The 20,783-nt window shown below is 41.1% G+C and overlaps 1 protein-coding gene across 2 annotated transcripts in view; it reads left to right on the top strand.

The window, feature by feature from the left end:
- The window catches only part of EPM2A (EPM2A glucan phosphatase, laforin), a 63,098-nt gene that overhangs the window by 28,594 nt on the left and 13,721 nt on the right, over positions 1-20,783 (top strand). For both annotated transcript variants that reach the window (XM_061624050.1, XM_061624049.1), the window contains exon 3: positions 20,033-20,274. In XM_061624050.1, the coding sequence (XP_061480034.1) occupies positions 20,033-20,274 (242 nt within the window). The remainder of the gene's footprint in view (positions 1-20,032; positions 20,275-20,783) is intronic.

Below are 20,783 nucleotides of genomic sequence, written 5' to 3'. Positions count from 1 at the left end.
TGAAGTGCCCCCCAGTATCCTTTACGACAAAGGGCTCTGAGGCACGCTTCTTGGTTCATACATTGCTTCTAGCAAGAATCATTCAAGCCCAGAGCTTTGTCCTAGTGCAGCAGCATCCTGCGTGTAAGGTGTTCATAAGGTATCCTAAGATACATTCCTTTACCTGACACAAGGTTGGGTATATCTGTCAGTCTTGCATTCTCTCAGTTTCTCAATCTTAAGTGGAGTTGTCCACATGTCAACATCAGTTTGCAATTTTTTTGAAATAAAAAAGTCCTCATGAAAATTCATCAGCACTTAGAGCAAATTTATCCTTATGCACATCTTTGTATGCAATTTTGCCTAATACACATTTTTAGAGCAATTTTCTGTAATGTAATGCCTATTTAAATGCTATTTCACTTATATATATATATTTGTACACATTATTCGGCTGAGAACTGCATTGCAAAATTCAGAGAATTTTGAATCACGGCTGTTCCACTAAGTGCAGGTTAGGTAGGTTTGCTTTTAAATGCAAAATGAATCTCCCCATCCCTAGCTGGCACTGAAATTGTTGCAGCAATGTGTGAATCCACAGGCATGTTCTTGTAGTGTCTGTACACCACCTGAGTATTCTTTGAATGCAAAGTGGTTTATGCATTCTGAAATAAGTAATTGAATGTCCTTCCTTCCTTCCTCCCTGCTCTGGACAATACAATAGCAGCATACAAGCTCAATGAGAATATATGGGCTCTTCTCCTCAACCACCTCATATATCATGAGAAAACACAAGTTCAAATTCTTGTGGACTCTAAAATCCTACATATGCAATTGCATTATGACTTTGGGCTGTATATTGTATACCACTTATCTACAGTTTCCATATTTTAGCTGAGAAGCATGTATATTTATCAGAAGAAAACTTTGCCTTATAGTTTAGCGTCTGGAACATTTCTTATTTTTAAAAGTAAACACACATTATTGAATTATTGCTGTCTTTTCCCAAGAGGCCTTTTGTTTCTGCATGAAACAAAACTCCAAACAGTTGAATTGTGACTGTGCTTGTAGAAAGCATACTTAAGAGGCTCATTTGAAAAATCTCCCATTTCTCCACTGTAATGCTATGCAGCGGGAGATTTTATTGTGATACTCAGGAGGATAGATGTACAGCTCCTATAACAGTTAAAAATGATGTTCAAATCTCTGTAAACCATGATAAAAATTGAGCTCTATCAGTTCACCAACCTGCTTGAAATACGGATTTCATTTCCCCTTTATTGGCTAAACAACACTGAATATTTGAAAATCAGGATGTGACTCATTCCATATTCCCTTCCCCCAACTTTTTACCAAAATTATAAATATCTGATAGATAAAAGAGTAAAGGAATTTGACAGAACATGCATTTTCTTGCATTAAAATTAAACCCAAGCGAAGAGGTCATGTTAGTATGATGGTTTCATCATTTCAAGAAATTAAATCCTTCCCACAAAAAGAAAAAGCTATTTGCTCAGAGGTGGAGAAATAGGCATAATGGAACTGGGGGGAAAGTATTCCAGAAACTACTAGCGTCCAAGTTTTCATGACAGTGGGAGAACTGAGTAGTAACTTGCTGTGTAATATATATATAGCCATTTTGTAAATCAGTTTTCTGTGTTGTCTTCTAAGCGGTAAGGGGATTCCCCCCTTTTTTCTGTAACTGATCAGAAGTTTAGGAAGTAAATGGATTTATACAGCACAAGTAGATATGTAATCTATTTAGAAGTAAGTCTTGTTGAGTTCAGTGAGCCTTACTTCTATGTGAGTATAGGATTACACCTTAGTGTATATTAGGGATATAGTTTATATAAGGGATGGGGAGCCTGTGTCCTTTCAGATGTTTTTTTGACAGCAATTCCCATCATCCCTGACCATTTGCCATGCCGGCTGGGGCTGATGGGAGTTGGATTCCAGCAACACATGGTGGACCACAGGTTCCCCATCCCTGAATGCTCAACTTTGTATTATATATGACAGGTTTCAGTCTGCCCTCTTATTAGGATGACCAAATGCAGTAGTATAGTGGCAAGTTCAGAAGTGCAGGGTCTCTTTGTGTTAGTCACAGCCACCCCTCCCCCTTTTTTGCTGCTGAGTTAAGAATAAGATCCTTGTTAATGCCTTCTCCCACAACAAGAGACATCCCTAGGAATTAATAAGCATGAAAGGGGAGAGTGTTAGCTACTGAGAAGAATCTTCTCAGTGGCTGACTCACCTTTCACTCTGATTGGCTACAATCCACAGGAAAGGGCAAGTATGTTATAAGATTCTTCACAGTGGCTAACACACTCCCCTTTCATGCTGGTTGGCTTGCAGGATACAGGGGACATAGGGACCCCACTGGGACCCTGCTCTGAAAAAAGTAAAAGGTCTAAGACTTCCTGAGACCCTGGACAACTACACCCCTGACTAGATCAATTAACTACCTTCCCATTATCACTCTCATTCCTTCTGGGATTTTTTAATATACTGCCACTTTGAGATTAATTTTTTAAAATGCCCTCTACCATTTCTATATTGTTTCAATCTATGATATGTGATAATCTTTTATCTCTGAGCCCCTTATTTTACACTGAGAAGGAATCTTAACAGATTATTCACCTAGTAGGCCAGTAAACCAGACTTTCATGCAGCGTAAATGGTTTCATAAACACTGGCATGGCACTTAGTATTCCATGGTCTCAAACATGTTGTGTATCGCTATACCGACAAAGTGGTGTTAAACAGTGATAAAATCAGGTGCTTCCTTTTTAGTTGCCAAGACTGTTCCTGTGTGAGATAAGTAGATTTAATTACGTCTAAGAAGAAAATTTGCCAGTGCTTAATTACTTTTCATCAGCATGCCACAAATATGAAAGAAGAGGAAAATGAGCATAGAATATGTTTTGTAGTCTATTTAATTCCCCTCATTTGAAAGCCCTGGAGTAGAATTGACTTAAAATGTACAGCTTCAGTAGCAAATAAGAAACTATAAATACTAAATTCTGTTCTTCCTAATTCTACTGTTTAGATGAAAAGCAAACTTTTCCTCTAAAGCAAAAATCGCATTAGCAAATATTACAGGTGTATCATTTACTTTCAGCTGTAAGAGAGGGTGTTCTTCATCAGCCCCATCCCAAGAAACTTTGAGGGCAGGGACAATGTGGTGCCTCCCCATATTCCATGTACAGAAGCTGACCAGACTGGCATCTGAATCTTATTTCAGCACTGGTAACCAGATAGCAACACCCCTCCTGAAGCCAGCAAGCCAGATTATGTGGTGCAAGGCAGGCCACATGGCGCATTTGCCTTGCCACTGCTTCCCACACTTGCCTGAGGTAGCCACTTCACTCTGCCTGACAGTAGGGTTGTCTCAGCTCCTTTTCATTGCTTGTTTTTGTGGCAGGCCTCTTAAAATAATGTATCATATAAGCCTATATAGTTAGAGTGTTTTGAAGTTTGCCCCCCTCAGAGTTGACATAAAATGTACTTTTAAGAGACAAGCATTCCTGTCCCCATTTTCTTCCTCCAGGAAGTCTGGGTGTACAGCCAGTGAGTAGCTCTTAAAGTCTGGGCTTAATCATAAACATTGAAGAGACTGGGAAGAACACCTTATTGTCATTTTTTTCTATCTAAGTGTTGAGATATTTAGACTGTATAATAATGTTATATTATTTAATAACCTTGGGTCTTGTGTTGTATTATTAATTCTAATTTATTCATTTACTGGCTTTGACCAGACTATGTTAGCTCATGTATACTCCTATAGAAACATGTAGTCAATAAAAAGCATAACCCCCTTCTGCTGTGGAACTCCATTCTTTTTTACCTTGGTTTATCCCCAGTCCTGAGATAAATTTCTGGTGTTAGGCAGTTAGTTGCCTGTTTGATTTACTGTTGGGGCAATGACACAAGCCTAGGCAAAGGGCAGTTGCTACATACAAGGACTCTAAACAGCTTTAGGCTTAATGGAAAAGTGAAGAACCCTTGAATCTGTGCATGGGCACGTAAGAGGTAGTTCATACTATTCCAGGTGGCGAGCCAGCCAGGAGTTGCTAGCAGGAGATGTGTCCTGAAGAGGGAGTTAGATCAACTGCAGTGAAATCTGATATCCTAAATATTTCCTATAATAGGCTGAGAAAACCATTAGACCAAGTATAAAAAAACCTCAAGTTTCCTCAGTCTGAGAGAGCTGGGAGGCAGGGTATATACATATCCCTGTACCCCAAGACAGGAAAAGTCTTGGGAAGACATAAACTTCCATCATGGCACAACCGTTTGCTGACAGAGAAAGCTTTTTAGCTGCCTTTCGTAGAATTGGTGAAAGAGAGCCTGCGGATGATGACTTAGTGATCTTTGAAATTTGAAATGACACATGGAGATTGGTTAACAGGATACCAGTATACCACCATAGTCTATGTGGCTGATCTGGGTGAAGAAGTTCCAGGATGGATATATATGCATGATCATGCTTATGACAGAGCAAATGTACATATTTGAGCCAGAGAAGCAAGGGTAGCTGCCTGGCTGGGAGCAACACCAGAGCACCCTCCTGGAGTGATGAAGTATGGGCCAGTAGCCATAAGGGCAACATCCCTGGGTTGATGGGGGGGGGTGAAATTATACCCCATTAACTCCTGAAGAAATGCCAGCTGTAAACAGAGATGATGTGGCTCAAGAGTATGAAGTTCTGAGAAGACAATATTTACTTATCAGGCAAGAGTTGTATGCAGGAGCACCAGCACCTGTTCCTGGAGAGTATATGGAGATGCCCCAAGCATTGCCCATAAAGTGGTTCGAGGAGTTGTAGGACCAACACCTGGTATGAAAGATGTAGCAATATGGATTTCCAAGGATATGGCTGCTATAGAAGGTAATTCCAATTTCATCAGCTAATGCCTTAGTGTCAGCATCTTTGGCTTTGACTGAGAATGAATGTGGCAGTTGGAGTGAGGCTGTGGCAGCACAGCGTTCTATTTAAGGTGCATGGACATATTGCAGCCTCTAACCTGCAACCTGTTTTGGCCAATATAGCAAAAACAGAGGGAGCAGCTGCGAATGTGCCTGACTCCAGGAGCCTATGTTACTGTATGTGTCATAGTGAAGACTTTGCTGTGAGGACAAGCATTAATGCCAGGGGTGTAGCAACGGGGGGGGGGAAATGAAGGTATTGCCCCCAAATGATAATCCGCCCCCCCAAATGAAATTATCCTTCAGTCCCTAAATTTCTAGCATTGCAGTAACTTCAAATGTCAGTTGAGCTTTTAGAAATGCAGTTTAGGCATCCAAAGAGAGGGGCAGAGCAAAGTTACCAAGGGAATGCGAACACAGCAAATATAAGAGTATAAGTGTGAATGAAGTGTACACAAGTCTTGACGATTGTGGGAGGAAATTAGCAAACCTACAGGTTTGCAATTAGAAGGAAAAATGGTGGAAAAGACAGTATTGTTCTGCACTGTATGAATGAAACTTTATTTTGAATGAATATTTTTACCCCGCCCTTTTTCCAAAACTGGAATTCAGGGCGGCTTACAAATAAAAACTACACATAGGTAAAAAACATACAAAAATATACAATTAAAATAGAATTGAACTATTCGTGACATTAAAACCATGAAACATACACTTAAGATACTAAGACAATTTAAAACATTAAGAATAGGACCATAGAACAATAAACAGACCTTATGAGGCCCTATCTTAAACATCTTCTAGTCCAAAAGCCTGTCGGAATAAAAAAGTCTTTGCCTGCCGACGGAAGGATAGCAAGGAAGGGGCCATTCGTGCTTCCCTAGGAAGAGAGTTCCAGAACCTGGGGGCAGCCACCGAGAAGGCCCTATTTCGTGTCCCCACCAATTGCGCTTGCGAAGGTGTTGGGACTGAGAAAAGGGCCTCTCCATGGGGAGATACGGTCTGTAGAGCATCTCCCCTTCCCCTGTAATGCTCAAGCAGCCTCTGAAGGTGGTGGGTGTTATTAGTGCATCTGGTGGGTGTGCCTAGGCTTTTGGACCTAGACTGTGCAGCTGCCTAGCTAAGTCCAGGAAAGGACCTGAGATTATGTACTACCAAAATAGGGTGTGTGAGATTTGCTGGTAGAGCCATCAAAAGCAATGTTAGCTGGCTGGCCCAGGGTCTTTCTGAACAACAGAGATTGTGTGCTTGCACAGTTGATTCTAGCATCTGTAGTTCAGAGAGATGCATAGTCCCTATGAGACATGCTGTCAAGCATTAAGAAAAGTGATGTTTATAGGTATTAATTTAATTTTTAAAGTGAAACTTCTCTTAATTGCTTTCCTGGCATGGTGATGGAGACCAGGGTAATTAGTTCCAGGAATCAGCTTCCTCAAGAGACCTGAACTCGCAGTTCATGAGCTTACTAAAACATTGCACCTGTACAAGGAAGCCTTTCCACGCATGTACACTTTGTATGCTGTATGTGCACCTTTAGTGCTTCTACATTTCTGTGTGACAATGCATTCTCAAATTTGACATGTGTTGACACCGAACAGGTCTTCAGTTGTTTATCAGAGAAAAATAAACTTCATGGAATTGTAGAATCATAGAATAGTAGAGTTGGAAAGGGCCTATAAGGCCATCGAGTCCAACCCCCTGCTCAATGCAGGAATCCAAATTAAAGCATATCCAACAGATGGCTGTTCAGCTGCCTCTTGAATGCTTCAGGTGTTGAAGAGCCCCCCACCTCCCTAGGTAATTGGTTCAATTGTTGTACTGCTCTAACAGGAAGTTTTTCCTGATGTTCAGTTGAAATCTGGCTTCCTGCAACTTGAGCCTAGTATTCCATGTCCTACACTCTGGGATGATCAAGAAGAGATTCTGGACCTCCTCTGTGTGACAACCTTTCAAGTACTTGTAGTGCTATCATATCTCCCCTTTGTTTCCAGTCCTCTGATCATCCTCATTGCATCCTCTGAACCTGATCGTTTGTCTGCATCCTTCTTGAAGTGCAGTGTCCAAGTACTCAAGATGAGGCCTAACCAGTACTGAATAGAGGGGAACTAGTATTACACGCGATTTGGAAACTATGCCTCTGTTAATGCAGCCTAAAATAGCACTCACCTTTTTTGCAGCCACATCGTACTGTTGACTCATATTCAGCTTGTGATCAATAACAATTCCAAGATCCTTCTCACATGTAGTATTGCTCAACCAATTAGCCCCCATCTTACAACTGTGTATTTGGTTTCTTTTTCTTAGGTGCAGAACTTTGCACTTAACCCTGTTAAATTTCATTCTGTTGTTTTCAGTCCAATGTTCCAGTCTATCGAGATCATTTGGAATTTTGTTTTTGTTTCTGTCCTCCAGGGTATCAGCTATCCCTCCCAATTTTGTATCATCTGCAAATTTGATAAGCATTCCTTGCACCTCCTTATCCAAATCATGAATAAGAATGTTGAAGAGCACTGGGCCCAGGAACAAGGCCCTGTGGTATCTTGCTCATTACTGCCCCCCAGTTTAAGAAGGAACCATTGATAAGCACTGTTTGAGTATGATTCTGTAACCAACTATGGATCCACCTGATAGTTGTTCCATCCAGCCCACTTTTAACTAGCATGCTAATCAGAGTATCATGGGACACTTTGTCAAAAGCTTTCCTGAAGTCAAGGTATGTTTATTTTATTTTATTTATTTATTTATTATTTGAGTTATATTCCACCCTTCCTCCCAGCAGGAGCCCATGTCCACAACATTCCTTCAGTCTACCAGGGAGGTTACCCGATGAAAAAATGAGATAAATTTAGTCTGGCAGGATTTGTCTTGATAAATCCATGTTGGCTTTTAGTAATCATTGCATTGTTTTCAAGGTGCTTACAGACTGACCGCTTTCTAATCTGCTCCAGAATTTTCCCAGGGATTGATGTCAGGCTGACTGGTCTGTAGTTCCCAGGTTCCTCCTTTTTTGCCCTTTTTGAAGATAGAGACAACATTAGTCCTCCACCAGTCATCTGGCACTTCACCCATCCTCCATGATTTTGCATATATAATAGACAGCGGTTCCGAGAGTTCTTCAGCCAGTTCCTTCAGTACTCTAGGACAGTGGTTCCCCACCTGGGGGTTAGGAAGTCATCCCAGGGTGGTTGCAAAGAGCCAAGAGAGGAAAATTAATTAATGGCTGTGCTGTGCATCAATGGCTTGGTGAGCCTGCACCGCGTGTGCGAGCAGCTACTTCTGCCTCCCTTTCCCTCCAGCACAGTTCCTGCCACAAAGATAGCTGAGCGGCACAGCATGCAGGCAAGCAAGGCATGTGTGGTGTGAATGCATCAAGAGAAGGGGATGGCTGGGTTTATTTAATCTCCAGTGCCTCTCCACCCCATCCTTTTTGTCAGCAGCAGTGAGGAAAGATAGATTTAGCTGATTGGCTGTGGCTGTAGAGACAGATGGAACCCTGGATCAGGCTGCCTGCCAAAAAAGTAATACTTCTTTAACCAGAATGATGCATCTTTGTACTATAAAGCCTCCCACAAACACACCTGGGCGCTCATTAAAAATGCAGTGTATAGTTAACTTACAGTGCAGTGTCTACTCAGAAGCTTCTTCATATTTAATGTGGCTTATTCCCAGGTAAATCAAACTGCAGTAATCAGGCAGGATTAAGATATCTATTGAATTTTGAAGCTGTACTACTTTTTTTGGAGGGGGACATGGGGCTTTATAGTACAAAGATGCATCATTCTGGTTAAAGGAAGTAAAAATTTATGTCTATAATACAAGGCCCCCTCTAGGATGCACACCTTAACATGGTGAGGGGGTTCAAGAGTGTTGAAGAAGCTGAGAGCAATGCCGTCAGGAGTCTAGACCAAGAGGCTAGACTCCAAACAGGGGCACCCAAGGCGGAATGGTCAAAGCTGAGACACCAGACTAAGATGCATCAAACTCAGAGGAAGGCAATGGTAAACCACCTCTGAATATCTCTTACCATGAAAATCCTATGATCATTCAGACCATGGTATTCCTGATCTCTGTGTATGGATGTGAAAAAAGTGGATAAGAGAAAAATCAACTCATTTGAAATGTGTTGGAGGAGAGCTTTGCAAATACCATGGACTGCAAAAAAGACAAATAATTGGGTGTTAGAACAAACTAACCAGAACTATCACTAGATGCTAAAATGAAACTGAGGTTATCATAGTTTGGACACATAATTCACTAATAGGCAAAAAAACCCTGTGGTTTAAGAACGTATCTAGTGCACAGATATTTCTATCAAACTTTAAAAAGCAGGGAGATTGGACAGCTATAGCAAATGCACCAGCAGGAGACCTGACCTCTCTGAGATATTGTACTGCCCTACAAATTTGTCAAAATGCAAACACAATTTGGGTTGGTCTTTCACAATCCAATCCACTTTCTGCGTAGCTTGGAAGAATTTGGTAAGGAGGGGATTGGAAGGGGATGGGGAGGGAGGAGCAAAGGAAGGGGGAGGAAAGAGGCAAGAAGGAGAGGATAGGAGGGAGGAGAAGCGAGGGTGGGTTTGATCATTTGCATACTTTTTGAGTTGAATAGGGTTTATTTCTGTGCAATCATGTTTGAAAATGGAAATGAACTGCTTTCAAGTCGATCCTGACTTATGGCGACCATATGAATAGGGTTTTCATGGTAAACAGTATTCAGATGTGGTTTTACCATTGCCTTCCTTTGAGGCTGAAAGGCAGTGACTGGCCCAAGGTCACCCAGTGAGCTTCATGGCTGTGTGGGAATTCGAACCCTGGTCTCCTAGGTCGTAGTCCAACACTGACCGGGGGAACGGGCAGGGAGGGGATGAGATAGGGTGGGTGGGCACTGGGCAGAGGGGAAGCCCCTTTCCAAAAGGAAGACATTGTGAACAGCATTGCTTTTCAGGGTTTCCCCCACCTTTTTATTCTACAGCAGGCACATGTAGCCTGCCACACAAATTTAAACCAAAGCTGTCCCTGGCCACATCCACACCAGGCCGTTATTCTCATTTTGGACAGTCATGGCTTCTCTCAAAGAATTCTGGGAAGTGTAGTTAGTGAAGGGTGCTGAGAGTTGCTAGGAGACACCCTGTTCCCCTCACAGACCTTCAATCAGAGTGACTGACTGTTAAACCACTCTGGCCACTGGAGCTCTGTCAGTGGAATAGGAGTCTCCTCTCAGCACCCTTCACAAACTACACTTCCCAGGATTCTTTGGGGGAAGCCATGACTGTCTCAAGTGAAATCGAAGTCTGATGTGGGTGTGGCCCCCTGATTAGGCAAGCCAAGCAGTGGTGAGTCTGGTTTTTAGAACACTGACAGTTGGTTCTTACTGAGCATGCCCGACACTATCATTCAGTTCAATGCAACATTTCTTAAATTAATTAAAAATCAGCCAGTCATTTTTAAAAAAATTTAAACTGCAGAAGATGAAGGTCAGAGTGTGGTGCAAGGTCAGTAACAGGATTACAGGTACTCTGTGAACATGACTGATTTTTAATGAATTTCAACATATTATGAGAACTCTGACAAAAAAATGTCTAAAGGGGTCTGGGTTTTTTCCTCTCTTTTTAGACTTTGAACTCTTGATTCTCTCTGACTGTTTTGTGTATCGCCATGAAAATTGAGAGGGTTGTTAAGCAAGCGTTTCTGAGTTCAGGACTACGTTTTGTAAGGTTTGTTTTGAAATGAGCTGATGGGAAGGATCAGAATGGCATAGGGGGTATTTTCAATTTAACATTGCAGAATGTGAAAAATCCATGCTGGCTATTGTGTATAGCCACTCTCGTGGCTGTATATTGAGAAGACATGATTCACTAGAAAAGACAATAATGCTGGGAAAAACAGAAGGGAGTAGAAAAGGAAGAAGAGCAAACAAGATGGACTGATTACATAAAGGAAGCCACAGACCTGAACAGATCTGAACTGGGTGGTTCATGACAGATGCTATTGGAGGTCGCTGATTCATAGGGTCGCCATAAGTTGTAATCGACTTGAAGGCACATAGCAACAACAATAATACAAGGATTTAGCCTAGAAACCTAACCAAGTCTACACAGAAGTAAGTCCTATAGAATTCAGTGGAGCTTACTCCCAAGTAAGTTGTGTTAGGACTGCAGCCATTTTCCTTTTGTGGCCATTTTTATTCTGCATTCTATATTTTCACAACAGCCATATGAGGTATGTTAGGCCAAGAGTTAGTGGCTGGCCCGAGGCAGTAAATGAGCAAAAAAATGATGGGTAAAGTAAGTTTTAAAATGTGAAATTGTACATGCTCAGTATTTTTGTTGCTGTTTATCAAGGTTTTGAGTGTGCTTCCATGCTGTTGTATATCTTCATTTTAAATATTTTTTATTTTAAAATATGTTAAATTGCCCAAATTTTGTAATTTTTTACTCTTAACTTGAGTTCTTAGTATAGTTTAGGGTTGACATTAGAGGAGAGCAGGGCTCTTGTGCCTTTAACAGCTGTGTGGCAGGCAGAGATTAAATATAAATTAAATTTAATACAATTATGGGAAAAGCTTCATCTGTTGACATTCTGTCTGTTAGACATATTACTGTCATATGGAGTTTCCTGAGCTGAATGCTGAAGATGAGACATTGTTGTATACAGATGAAATACTTAAAACCAGAGTCCAAATACCCTGGCATCAACCAGGCTCTGTTCTCCACTCTGGGTGGTTTACTTTTATCTCCTTCCTTTCATTTCCTTCAACATTTGTTAAAGATTGTTTATATTGCTGTAACCTGCCCCGGGAACTTCTGGTGAAGGACAGGCAATAAATATCATCATTATATTTGTTTTTGTGACAAATAAAAATATTATTTAACATTTTGTTATGTATTTTTTCAATTAACAGAGTAAAGTTACAACAATTAGCATGTGGGGGTAGTGAAAACTTTTGAGGTTACAAAGGGGGTTCCATCCTCATAAAGGTTGGGAACCACTGCTCTAGGATGCAGTTCATCAGGCCCTGCAGATTTGAACTTGTTCAAAGTGGTTAGGTATTCCTTGACCATTTGTTTATCAATCTCAAGCTGCAATCCTACCCCTTTGACTTCACATTTGCCAGGAGGGTGTTTGGAGAAGACTGAGCCAAAGTAGGAATTGAGCCCTTCTGCCTTTTCTTTGCCATCGGTTTTCATTTTGCCATCCTCATTGAGTAGCTGTACCACCATTTCTTTACTCTGTCTTTTACTATGCATGTACCTGAAGAAAGCTTTTTTGTTGCTTTTGGCATCTCTTGCTAACCTCAGCTCATTCTCAGCTTTAGCCTTCCTGATGCCATCCCTGCAATGCCATGCTTCTTGTCTGTACTCTTCTTTTGTGGCCTGAACTTCCTTCTATTTTTTTGTTTTCACGTCATCTCTAAGCTTTTTTGTGAAGCCACATTGGCTTCTTCTGCTGTCTTCAGGTAGCAAACTTAGTAATCATGGCTTTTGAAAGTAACATATTTGAAGGAATTTCAAGTGAACAGTTCCTCCACAAGTTTGCAGAGAAATCATGGCGCATTAGACTTTAACCGTTCAGATCATTATGGTAGGATGACTTGCACAATATGCATTTACTTCCTAGTCACTCTTATTTAGTTTACATAACTATTTTGTATGTGGAACATACTATATTTTGATTTGCTTTTTTATAAACTTCACAAATCATACTTCCTAATTAAAATACATAAATTGAGGTTTATTTTTGTCATTACCTAAGATCAATTTTCCCCTCAGAAATCTCTTTTGTAGTGACCGTTGTCCCAACCCTTCTGCCCCCCCCCAATTTTTGTCTCTGCCCCCCAATGAAATTTGGAACTGATCTCACCTCACTTCTCTTTCAGTTTTGTCTTTTGATAAATGTGTTGGCCCACTGGAAAAAGCCCAGCCAGGTCCTTTTTCTATCCCTTCAGGCCCCAACACTGCAGGGAGGCACAGTACCCCTACAGCGCATCACTGTCCCAGTGAACGCCATAAGGTCTGAAGAGGAAATGAGCATCTATAGAAGAGCACATGGACATGTATCAGGAATCTAAAGTTAACCACTGCTCCCTAATGCATACCTGTTTGTGCATTAATAAGTTTGCACTTGGTCTTCAAATGTTACATAGATCAATCCTGTGCAGTATTAGACATGTCTCAGTTCATTCAAATAAGTGAGTTCAGGCATGCCTTAATGTTGAATATGATCACTAATTAAATTCACCCTTTAGATGTGTGGCAGAACCACTAGAAGAACTTCTGCTATGTAATGTGTGAAGTGACCTTCAAAGAGATTGAATCAGCACATGATTGGCCAAGCAGAGTAAACTGTAACTCTGAAAAATAGCACAGTTTAAGTAGATGCTAAAGTAGAAATTCACTGCTGTGCTTTAAAAAAGAATGCATTGGCTTTCATCTAAACAAAACAGTATAAACAACTTTAATGGCTGGTGAGTGACTCTATTACCAATTTCTTCTGCCAAGTAGCTTAATTTGGGAACGTATTTAGCTTTTAACCATAGGTGATGGCCATACAGTGCCTCATTATAGATAAGCAAGTTAAAAGCACCACTTAAAGTCTGCTTACACAGGGCTCCTTTTATAAGGTTTCTGGCTAGGGATGGGTTGCTTATGAGACTAGAAGGAGTTTTATGAAGCTGATAATTTTTTAATGCTTCAAGTAGCAATGTGCAGTGCAAAATAGTGTCAGAACAGCAATGATCTTTTACAGCTCCAGGCTCACAATATCTCTGTGGGTGAGATGATTCACGTGTGTATTGATGAAATGAAAGGAATGTGTAACTTCAGCTATATCCAGAGTGAATTGTCAAATTTAATTAAGAATCTGCAAAGTTGGGAAGGGAGTCATCCAAGCATTCTGTGCTTTGGCAACATTAAAATAATTTAAAGTCTGGTGATGAACAAAATGCTAACTGTAAAAGTGACTTCCCAGAATCCCATGTCTACTCTGCTGATGTTGGTTCTGTTTTCAAATTGTTGTAGACTTCCAGAACCTGCCCTATTCCTTATGCTTGAGAAGAAAGGATGTCATCCTCTCTACTGATTTTGAATCGAATCCCCCCCCCAAAAAAGCCCTGGTGTAATGGGTAGAGGAAATATAAAAATTAGTTTAGATTGGTGTGGAGAAATTTGCTTTCAAAACCTTACATATCCCTTATAAAATAGTCTTCACAGGCATCCAGGATCAAATGGCTCCTGTTAAGAGTGGCCTGTTGCCTAGGAGTATCACAGGCTTTCTGGTGGGCTTCTCAATTCATCCAAGAGGAGACATTAGTCACAGTGGATAAATAATATTTTCAGCTGGATGTCAGGTCCAAATAGTTTTTACCATCCACTGCCCTCTGTCTACCTGACTTGGTCTGGTGTGTACACCTTTTTGTAGGTGTCTAGTCCTGTCCACATTTGGCCCTAACTTAGGACTGGGTATATTATATAGAAATGTGAAAAAACACCGTGTTCCCCCCCCCCTTGCTCATCCCCTGCAATATGGAAAGTGGGACTTGCAGATCTTACTCACTGTGAGAGCTATAAGCTCCAGTAGTTATTTGGGACTGATGAATCTTATCACAGGATAAATCCGTAAGTCCCACTTGTCGTGTTTTCCTGCAAGGAGGGAAACTACAAGTGTGAGTCATTCACAGTGTGCTTTGCTTTTCCACATCTCTATAAAGGATATGCCACTTTTTAATGTTCTGATTCTGGCTAAAGGATAAGTTTCACATTGCCCTGTCATTTGGTCAAGTCTACAAAACTTACTTTTGTTCAGAGAATCCATTTGGATAGTTGCTACTCAAACAGCTTTTCAGGAAAGCATTAGAGAAGACCAAGTTCTCAGGAACTATAGTGACACTGCAGATTAGATGACCAAATGGACTATGGATAGGGTTAGGATCAGAACTTAATTTTAAATGTCTGGCTCATGTAACTTGTTTCCATATCATTTATTTGGTTCTGCATGAGACTCAGAGAACAGGAACTGATGCCATGAGGATGAAAATGCCTTCACTTCTTCTGCCTTGAGCTCCACTCCAGCAATACATATGAGCTACCAAGCTTGGGGTACGAGGAAAGAAAATGGCAAGATTTCAGTGAAACTAGAAGTGCTTCTTAGTTTTCCATCTTTCTTGTTTGTGCTTGACAGCTCTTGTATACATTTGGAGCATGATAACACATAATGGCTAAAGGGGAGAAGCAAAGATAACTTAGCCTTCAGGTTGTCATCCTCTCCAGTCCAAGTCAGGCTGTATCTGGCTGGAGATGAACTGGACCCTCAGGAACTCGTCCAGAAATATTATGTGTCTAAGCCTTAGGAAGCTGGTCATCCTTACTGTAAACTCAGGCCAACTACAGCTGCTTTAACCACACTCCAAATTGTCTACTTTCTGAGGTGGGCAGATCCTCAGTTTCTCCAAACAGCCAATCTGTTGTCTAGAAGTGGGGTACAGATGAAGGGAAGGGGGCATTGCTTATTCAATCTAGCTCAAGGCTGGCCCTACTGTTATTATTTTGTTATTTGTTAAATTTATATCCTAGCCTTCCTCCCAGAAGGAGCCCTGGGTGGCAAACAAGACTACCAAAAGCACTTTAAAACGTCTTAAAAACAAAATACTTTAAAATAAATTTAAAATAAAACGTCTTTAAAAACATTTTTTTTTACAAAAAAACCAACTTTAAAAACATCTTAAAAAGCAATTCCATCACAGACACACCCTGGGATAAGGTCTCTACTTAAAAGTCTTGTTGAAAGAAGATGGTCTTTAGTAGGCACTGAAAAGATATGGTGCTTGTCTAATATTTAAAGGAAGGGATTTCCAAAGGTTACATGCCAGAACACTAAAGGTCCACTTCTTATGTTGTGCAGAATAGACCTCCTGATAAGATGGTATTTAGCCCAGGGGCTATTCTGTCAATTTAATGTGAGAAAGTAGTGTAGAGGGTGAAAAAACATTTTGTCTATTTTCATAATAGACAAATCACTCACTTCCTTTAACATTACCACAGTGTCATAGACAGTAATACTCCACAGGCTTACAAAATCCCTTTTCAAACTTGAATTGTTTTTCCTCTTAGAACCTTTCTTGTGCACCCACACTAAGACACCAATTAAATCTGCAAATATTTATTTATTTATTGCATTTGTATACTGCCCCATAGCTGAAGCTCTCTGAACATTAAAAACAAATACACAAATTTAAAAACACATTTTTAAAAAGCAAATTAAAAACACATGCTAAGATGCCTAGGAGAAGAGGAAAGTCTTGACCTGGCACTGAAAAGATAGTGTTTGCTCCAGGTGCACCTCATCAAGGAGATCATTCCATAATTTGGGGGCCACCACTGAGAAGGCCCTCTCCCTTGTTGCCAGACTCCAAGCTTCCCTCGGAGTAGGCACCCGGAAGAGGGCCTTTGATGTTGAGCATAGTGTACGGGTGGGTTCGTGTTGGGAGAGGCGTTCCATCATGTATTGTGGTCCTAAGCCGTGTAAGGCTTTAAAACCAGCACCTTGAATCGAGCTCGGAAACGTACAGGCAGCCAATGCAAGTGGGCCAGAATCAGTTTTATATGTTCGAACCGTTTGGTCCCTGTTACCAATCTGGCCGCTGCATTTTGCACAAGCTGCAGTTTTTGAACTGTCTTCAAATGCAGCCCCACATAGAGTGCATTGCAGTAATCTAACTTGGAGGTTATCAGAGCATGGACAACTGAAGCCAGGTTATCCCTGTCCAGATAGGGGTGTAGCTGGGCCAGCAACCGAAGTTGGTAGAAGGCACTCTGTGCCACCTAGGCTACCTGAGCCTCAAATGACAGAGATGGTTCTAGGAGAACCCCCAAGCTACGAACCTGCTCCTTCAGGGGGAGTGCAACCCCATCCAGGACAGGTTGGACATCCACCATCTGGCCAGAAGAACCACCCACTAGCAGCATCTCAGTCTTGTCTGGATTGAGCCTCAGTTTATTAGCCCTCATCATGTCCATTGTCGCAGCCAGGCACTGGTTCAGCACATTGACAGAAGATGAAAAGGAGAAATAGAGCTGCGTGTCATCAGCATACTGATGGCAACGCACTCCAAAGCTTTGGATGATTGAACCCAACGGTTTCATGTAGATGTTGAACAGCATGGGGGACAGAACTGACCCCTGTGGAACCCCATAATGTTTGAAAGAAGCCTGCACCCTCACTTTCACAGCTGGTCAGATTTAATGCCTTTTGACAATACTTTTATGGTTAAAAAACTGGGGGCCCATTAGACCCCCCCCCACATACCATTTGTGTCGATTTTTGTACTTTGTAGAGAGCCACTATGGTGTAGTGATTAGAATATTGGATTAGGACCTGGAAGACCAGGGCTCAAACCTCATTCAGCCACGGAGCTCACTAGATGACCTTGGGCCAGGCACCATCTCTCTACCTAATCTGCCTTACAGGGTTGATGTGAAGAGAAAAGGGGGGGGAGAAGCATGTATGCCACCTTAGGCTCCCTCAAGGAAAGGCGGGATATAAATGTAATAAATAATTTTGTGATATATTGTTGACCCCCAATGACTTTTGTGTTATTGCTTTGCTGGGGAAAGGAAGGTCTCAGTGAAGGCTTCTTTTAACAACAACAACAACTTGCAAATGGTGTCATGTTTCATAACTTCCACCAGGTATTTTATTTATGTGGCTTTCCTATGGTTCATTTGTGCCCAATACTCGATTGGAAATTGAATATTTCAACTGAGAACAGTCCATTTTTCTGTCAACAGAGGGTTAAAAGTATACAGTCTGAATATTCAGTGTTAAATACATTAGTTACCACTGTGAGCCCTCACACTGAAGACATTTTTTGAGGAATTAAACTACTTCATTAAACCATAGTCAGATGAACTTATGACTTTTTAAGGCAGATTTTGTATAGCAGAATGGTAGAACTTGCTATTATTATACCTTACACCGGCAATCCTCATGACAGTGTGGTTGTTTAACAAGTATGTCATATTGTAGTGTTCACATCAATTATCCATATAAAAGGCTTCTCTGCTGTAACTGCATAAAGACTTTCTTTGAGAATTTCTTAAACTGTCAACTCTTCATGTTAAGGGCATTGTCTTCCCTCTGAATAAATGTTTGCAAGATTATTGTTCCGTTGGTGCAAGGATTTCTCTCCCTCTCCTCTCCCCGCCCCCCGCATGCCCCTTAAATTTGTTCTAGAGTTTTCCCCAACCCTCTGGAGCAGATTTGGGCAGGGCACGGGAGGAGGAAAGGGGACGTCCCATTGCACAAGTGGATTTTTTTGTGCTGATGAGATGCTGCAGTTGAATACGGCTCTGTATCCTGCTTTATAACATCCAGATTAATCCTATTGCAGATTAATTTAGAAATCTAAATAAATAATCCCAGTGATAAATGCTAGTGGAATTGCCAGGTGAGTAAATACTTGCTCCATTACTTGATTCCCATTCACAGAGCTTCATATCAAAGTTCTGATGTGTGGTGGCATATACTTGTGTCCCATGTGCAGTAGTTCCCATTCTGCTACCTAGATTGCCAAAGTATGAAATAGATTCCCTAGGAATGTGTAAACTGTACCAGTGAAGGACTGAATTTTTCTTTGACCTTCATGAGAACCTTTTCTACTCATTACATAGAACGAGACATTCGACTGAAGTGGTAGAATTCTGGACTGTACCACTTCATGCTGCAGATGGGGGTGGGGTCAAAAGTTTGAATGCTCTTTCACATAGGAGAAAAATCCCTGCATGCCATAACCTTGCATGTTGGGAGAACATTTTTGCATAGTTGACTCAATAATGTGCTAATTTACTAAATGCAGGGCATTTCAAAAATATGACATCCCATCTGTAGTTTGAAGTGGTACCATCCAGAATTCTACCTCCTTATTCTTTGTAATGTGTAAAACAGCTCTAAAGTATATTGGTGACGCCAAATAAACAATGCAAGCTCCTAAGCGTAGAAAAATAACTATTTACATATATAAATGTAAATTGGTTGGTGATTTCTGTGTTTGGAGTGTCATTTTTGCTCCTCTAGGAAGCTGCAAAATTATAGTTTCATGTAGTCCTGTTCCCTCCATTTTCTTAAATCTGCTAGCTAACACCAGAGTAAGGAAGGACAAGAGGGAGTTTTCTGTCTTAGGGTCTGGGGCTGAGCCATTGACAGCTGTCAAAGGTGAGCCAGGATTTGAGCCAGAGGAGTCAGAGCTAAAAAACAAACAAAAGCACACAAAAGTCAGGAAGACCTTTTACTTAGACAAAAACTCAACCCAAACAGGAAGCCTTTTAGAGCCCTTCCTGTCTGCAAGAGCCCAGTTGTCAGACTGGATGGGTCTTGACATATAGTTGACTTATTTACCTCTGGGTGAACCTGGACAGTTGTTCTCTTGCCTCAAAGAGGCTCACTACAATAAGGTTTGAGAATCTAGTTTGTGCAAGTTACAAGCACATTATTCACTTTACCCCTTTTGTTTTGATTTGTAGCTGGATGCCTTTCAGTGACCCCCATGTCAGGGGTGGTGAACCTGCAGCCCACAGATCAGATCAATTTCTGAAGAGTAGAGAAAGTAGTTGTCATTTGAGCAGCAGTGGACTAGGGTGAGAGTGACCTCTCCTGCCAGCACAGTGCTGCAAATGGGAGGAAAAATGCAGCAGCCAGAGTGGTTTTCTTCCCTATCACAGCACTGGGCTAGGATGAAAAGAACTTTTCCTCCCAGCACAGTGCTATGATGATGAGGAAATCCCCTACGCTCTTTTGGTGTTCGCAGAAGAGCAAAGAGGGCTGTCTGAATGTGTGTGTGTGTGCCTGCCTGCCTGTATGTATAGTGAGTGTGGTCGTGCAAGTAACTTCATTGGCCATATATACTTTGACCACACCCACTGCTGGCATGGCTGACTATCAGTGTAGCCTTTGGGCTGAAACAGGTTAGCCACCCCTGCTGTATAGCAATATAAATACATAGGAAGGACAGCATGGGTGCACTACTATTGTAGCCATGACCCCATGCTGTCCGTCCTAGGTATTTAGATCATAGTACTGGTTTATACAAAGTCTTTGTCTTTTAACATGCAGTATTTTTTTATTTCTGTCAGAATTTTGCCAAATCTATGGCTAGGAAGCTGCCCTCGTCAAGTGGAGCATGTGACTGTGAAGCTAAAACATGAGTTGGGAATTACAGCTGTAATGAACTTCCAGACGGAATGGGATGTTGTTCAGAATTCCTGGGGATGTAACCGCTACCCAGAACCGATGAGTCCAGAAGTTCTCATGAAGCTGTATAAAGAAGAAGGCCTTGCTTATGTTTGGATGCCCACACCGGATATGAGTACTGAAGGTAATGTTTACATTCTACCTTCAGCAGATTCACTTGAAGAAGAAGAAAAACCCATTCAGGACAGTAGTTGTATTTTGTGAATGGTTAGCTTTTAAAATGCATATATTAGGGTAAAATGCATTAAAATGCTTATATGAGTGAAAATAACAAAATGCATTATATTAGTGAAATTGTTTTGCAAAAATATACATATTAAGGGGAATTGCATACAAAATGTGTATTTTCAGAAGAAATTCAAGCTAAAATGCTGAGGAATTTTCATGAAGATAAAAAATAATTGGCAAACTGATGTGGAGAACTGAACTAAAAATTAGAAAAACAAGAAACAGAGAGAAACAGAAACTGACAGATTCACCCATCCCTACCCCCATAAAATATTACTCTTTACCCCAGGAACTAAGTGTGCCAAAAAAGTCAAAGAATCTCATTAATAAAGGTCACTCAGCGTGATCTTCATGCATGGGAAGTATGCACTTCCCCACAAAAGTTCATGCCACAATATTGTGGGT

Source organism: Rhineura floridana, chromosome 4 (genome assembly GCF_030035675.1).
Source record: "Rhineura floridana isolate rRhiFlo1 chromosome 4, rRhiFlo1.hap2, whole genome shotgun sequence".
NCBI lineage: Eukaryota > Metazoa > Chordata > Lepidosauria > Squamata > Rhineuridae > Rhineura > Rhineura floridana.
The sequence above is the reverse complement of the archived record's forward strand: the minus strand, read 5'-3'. Positions and strand labels throughout refer to the sequence as shown.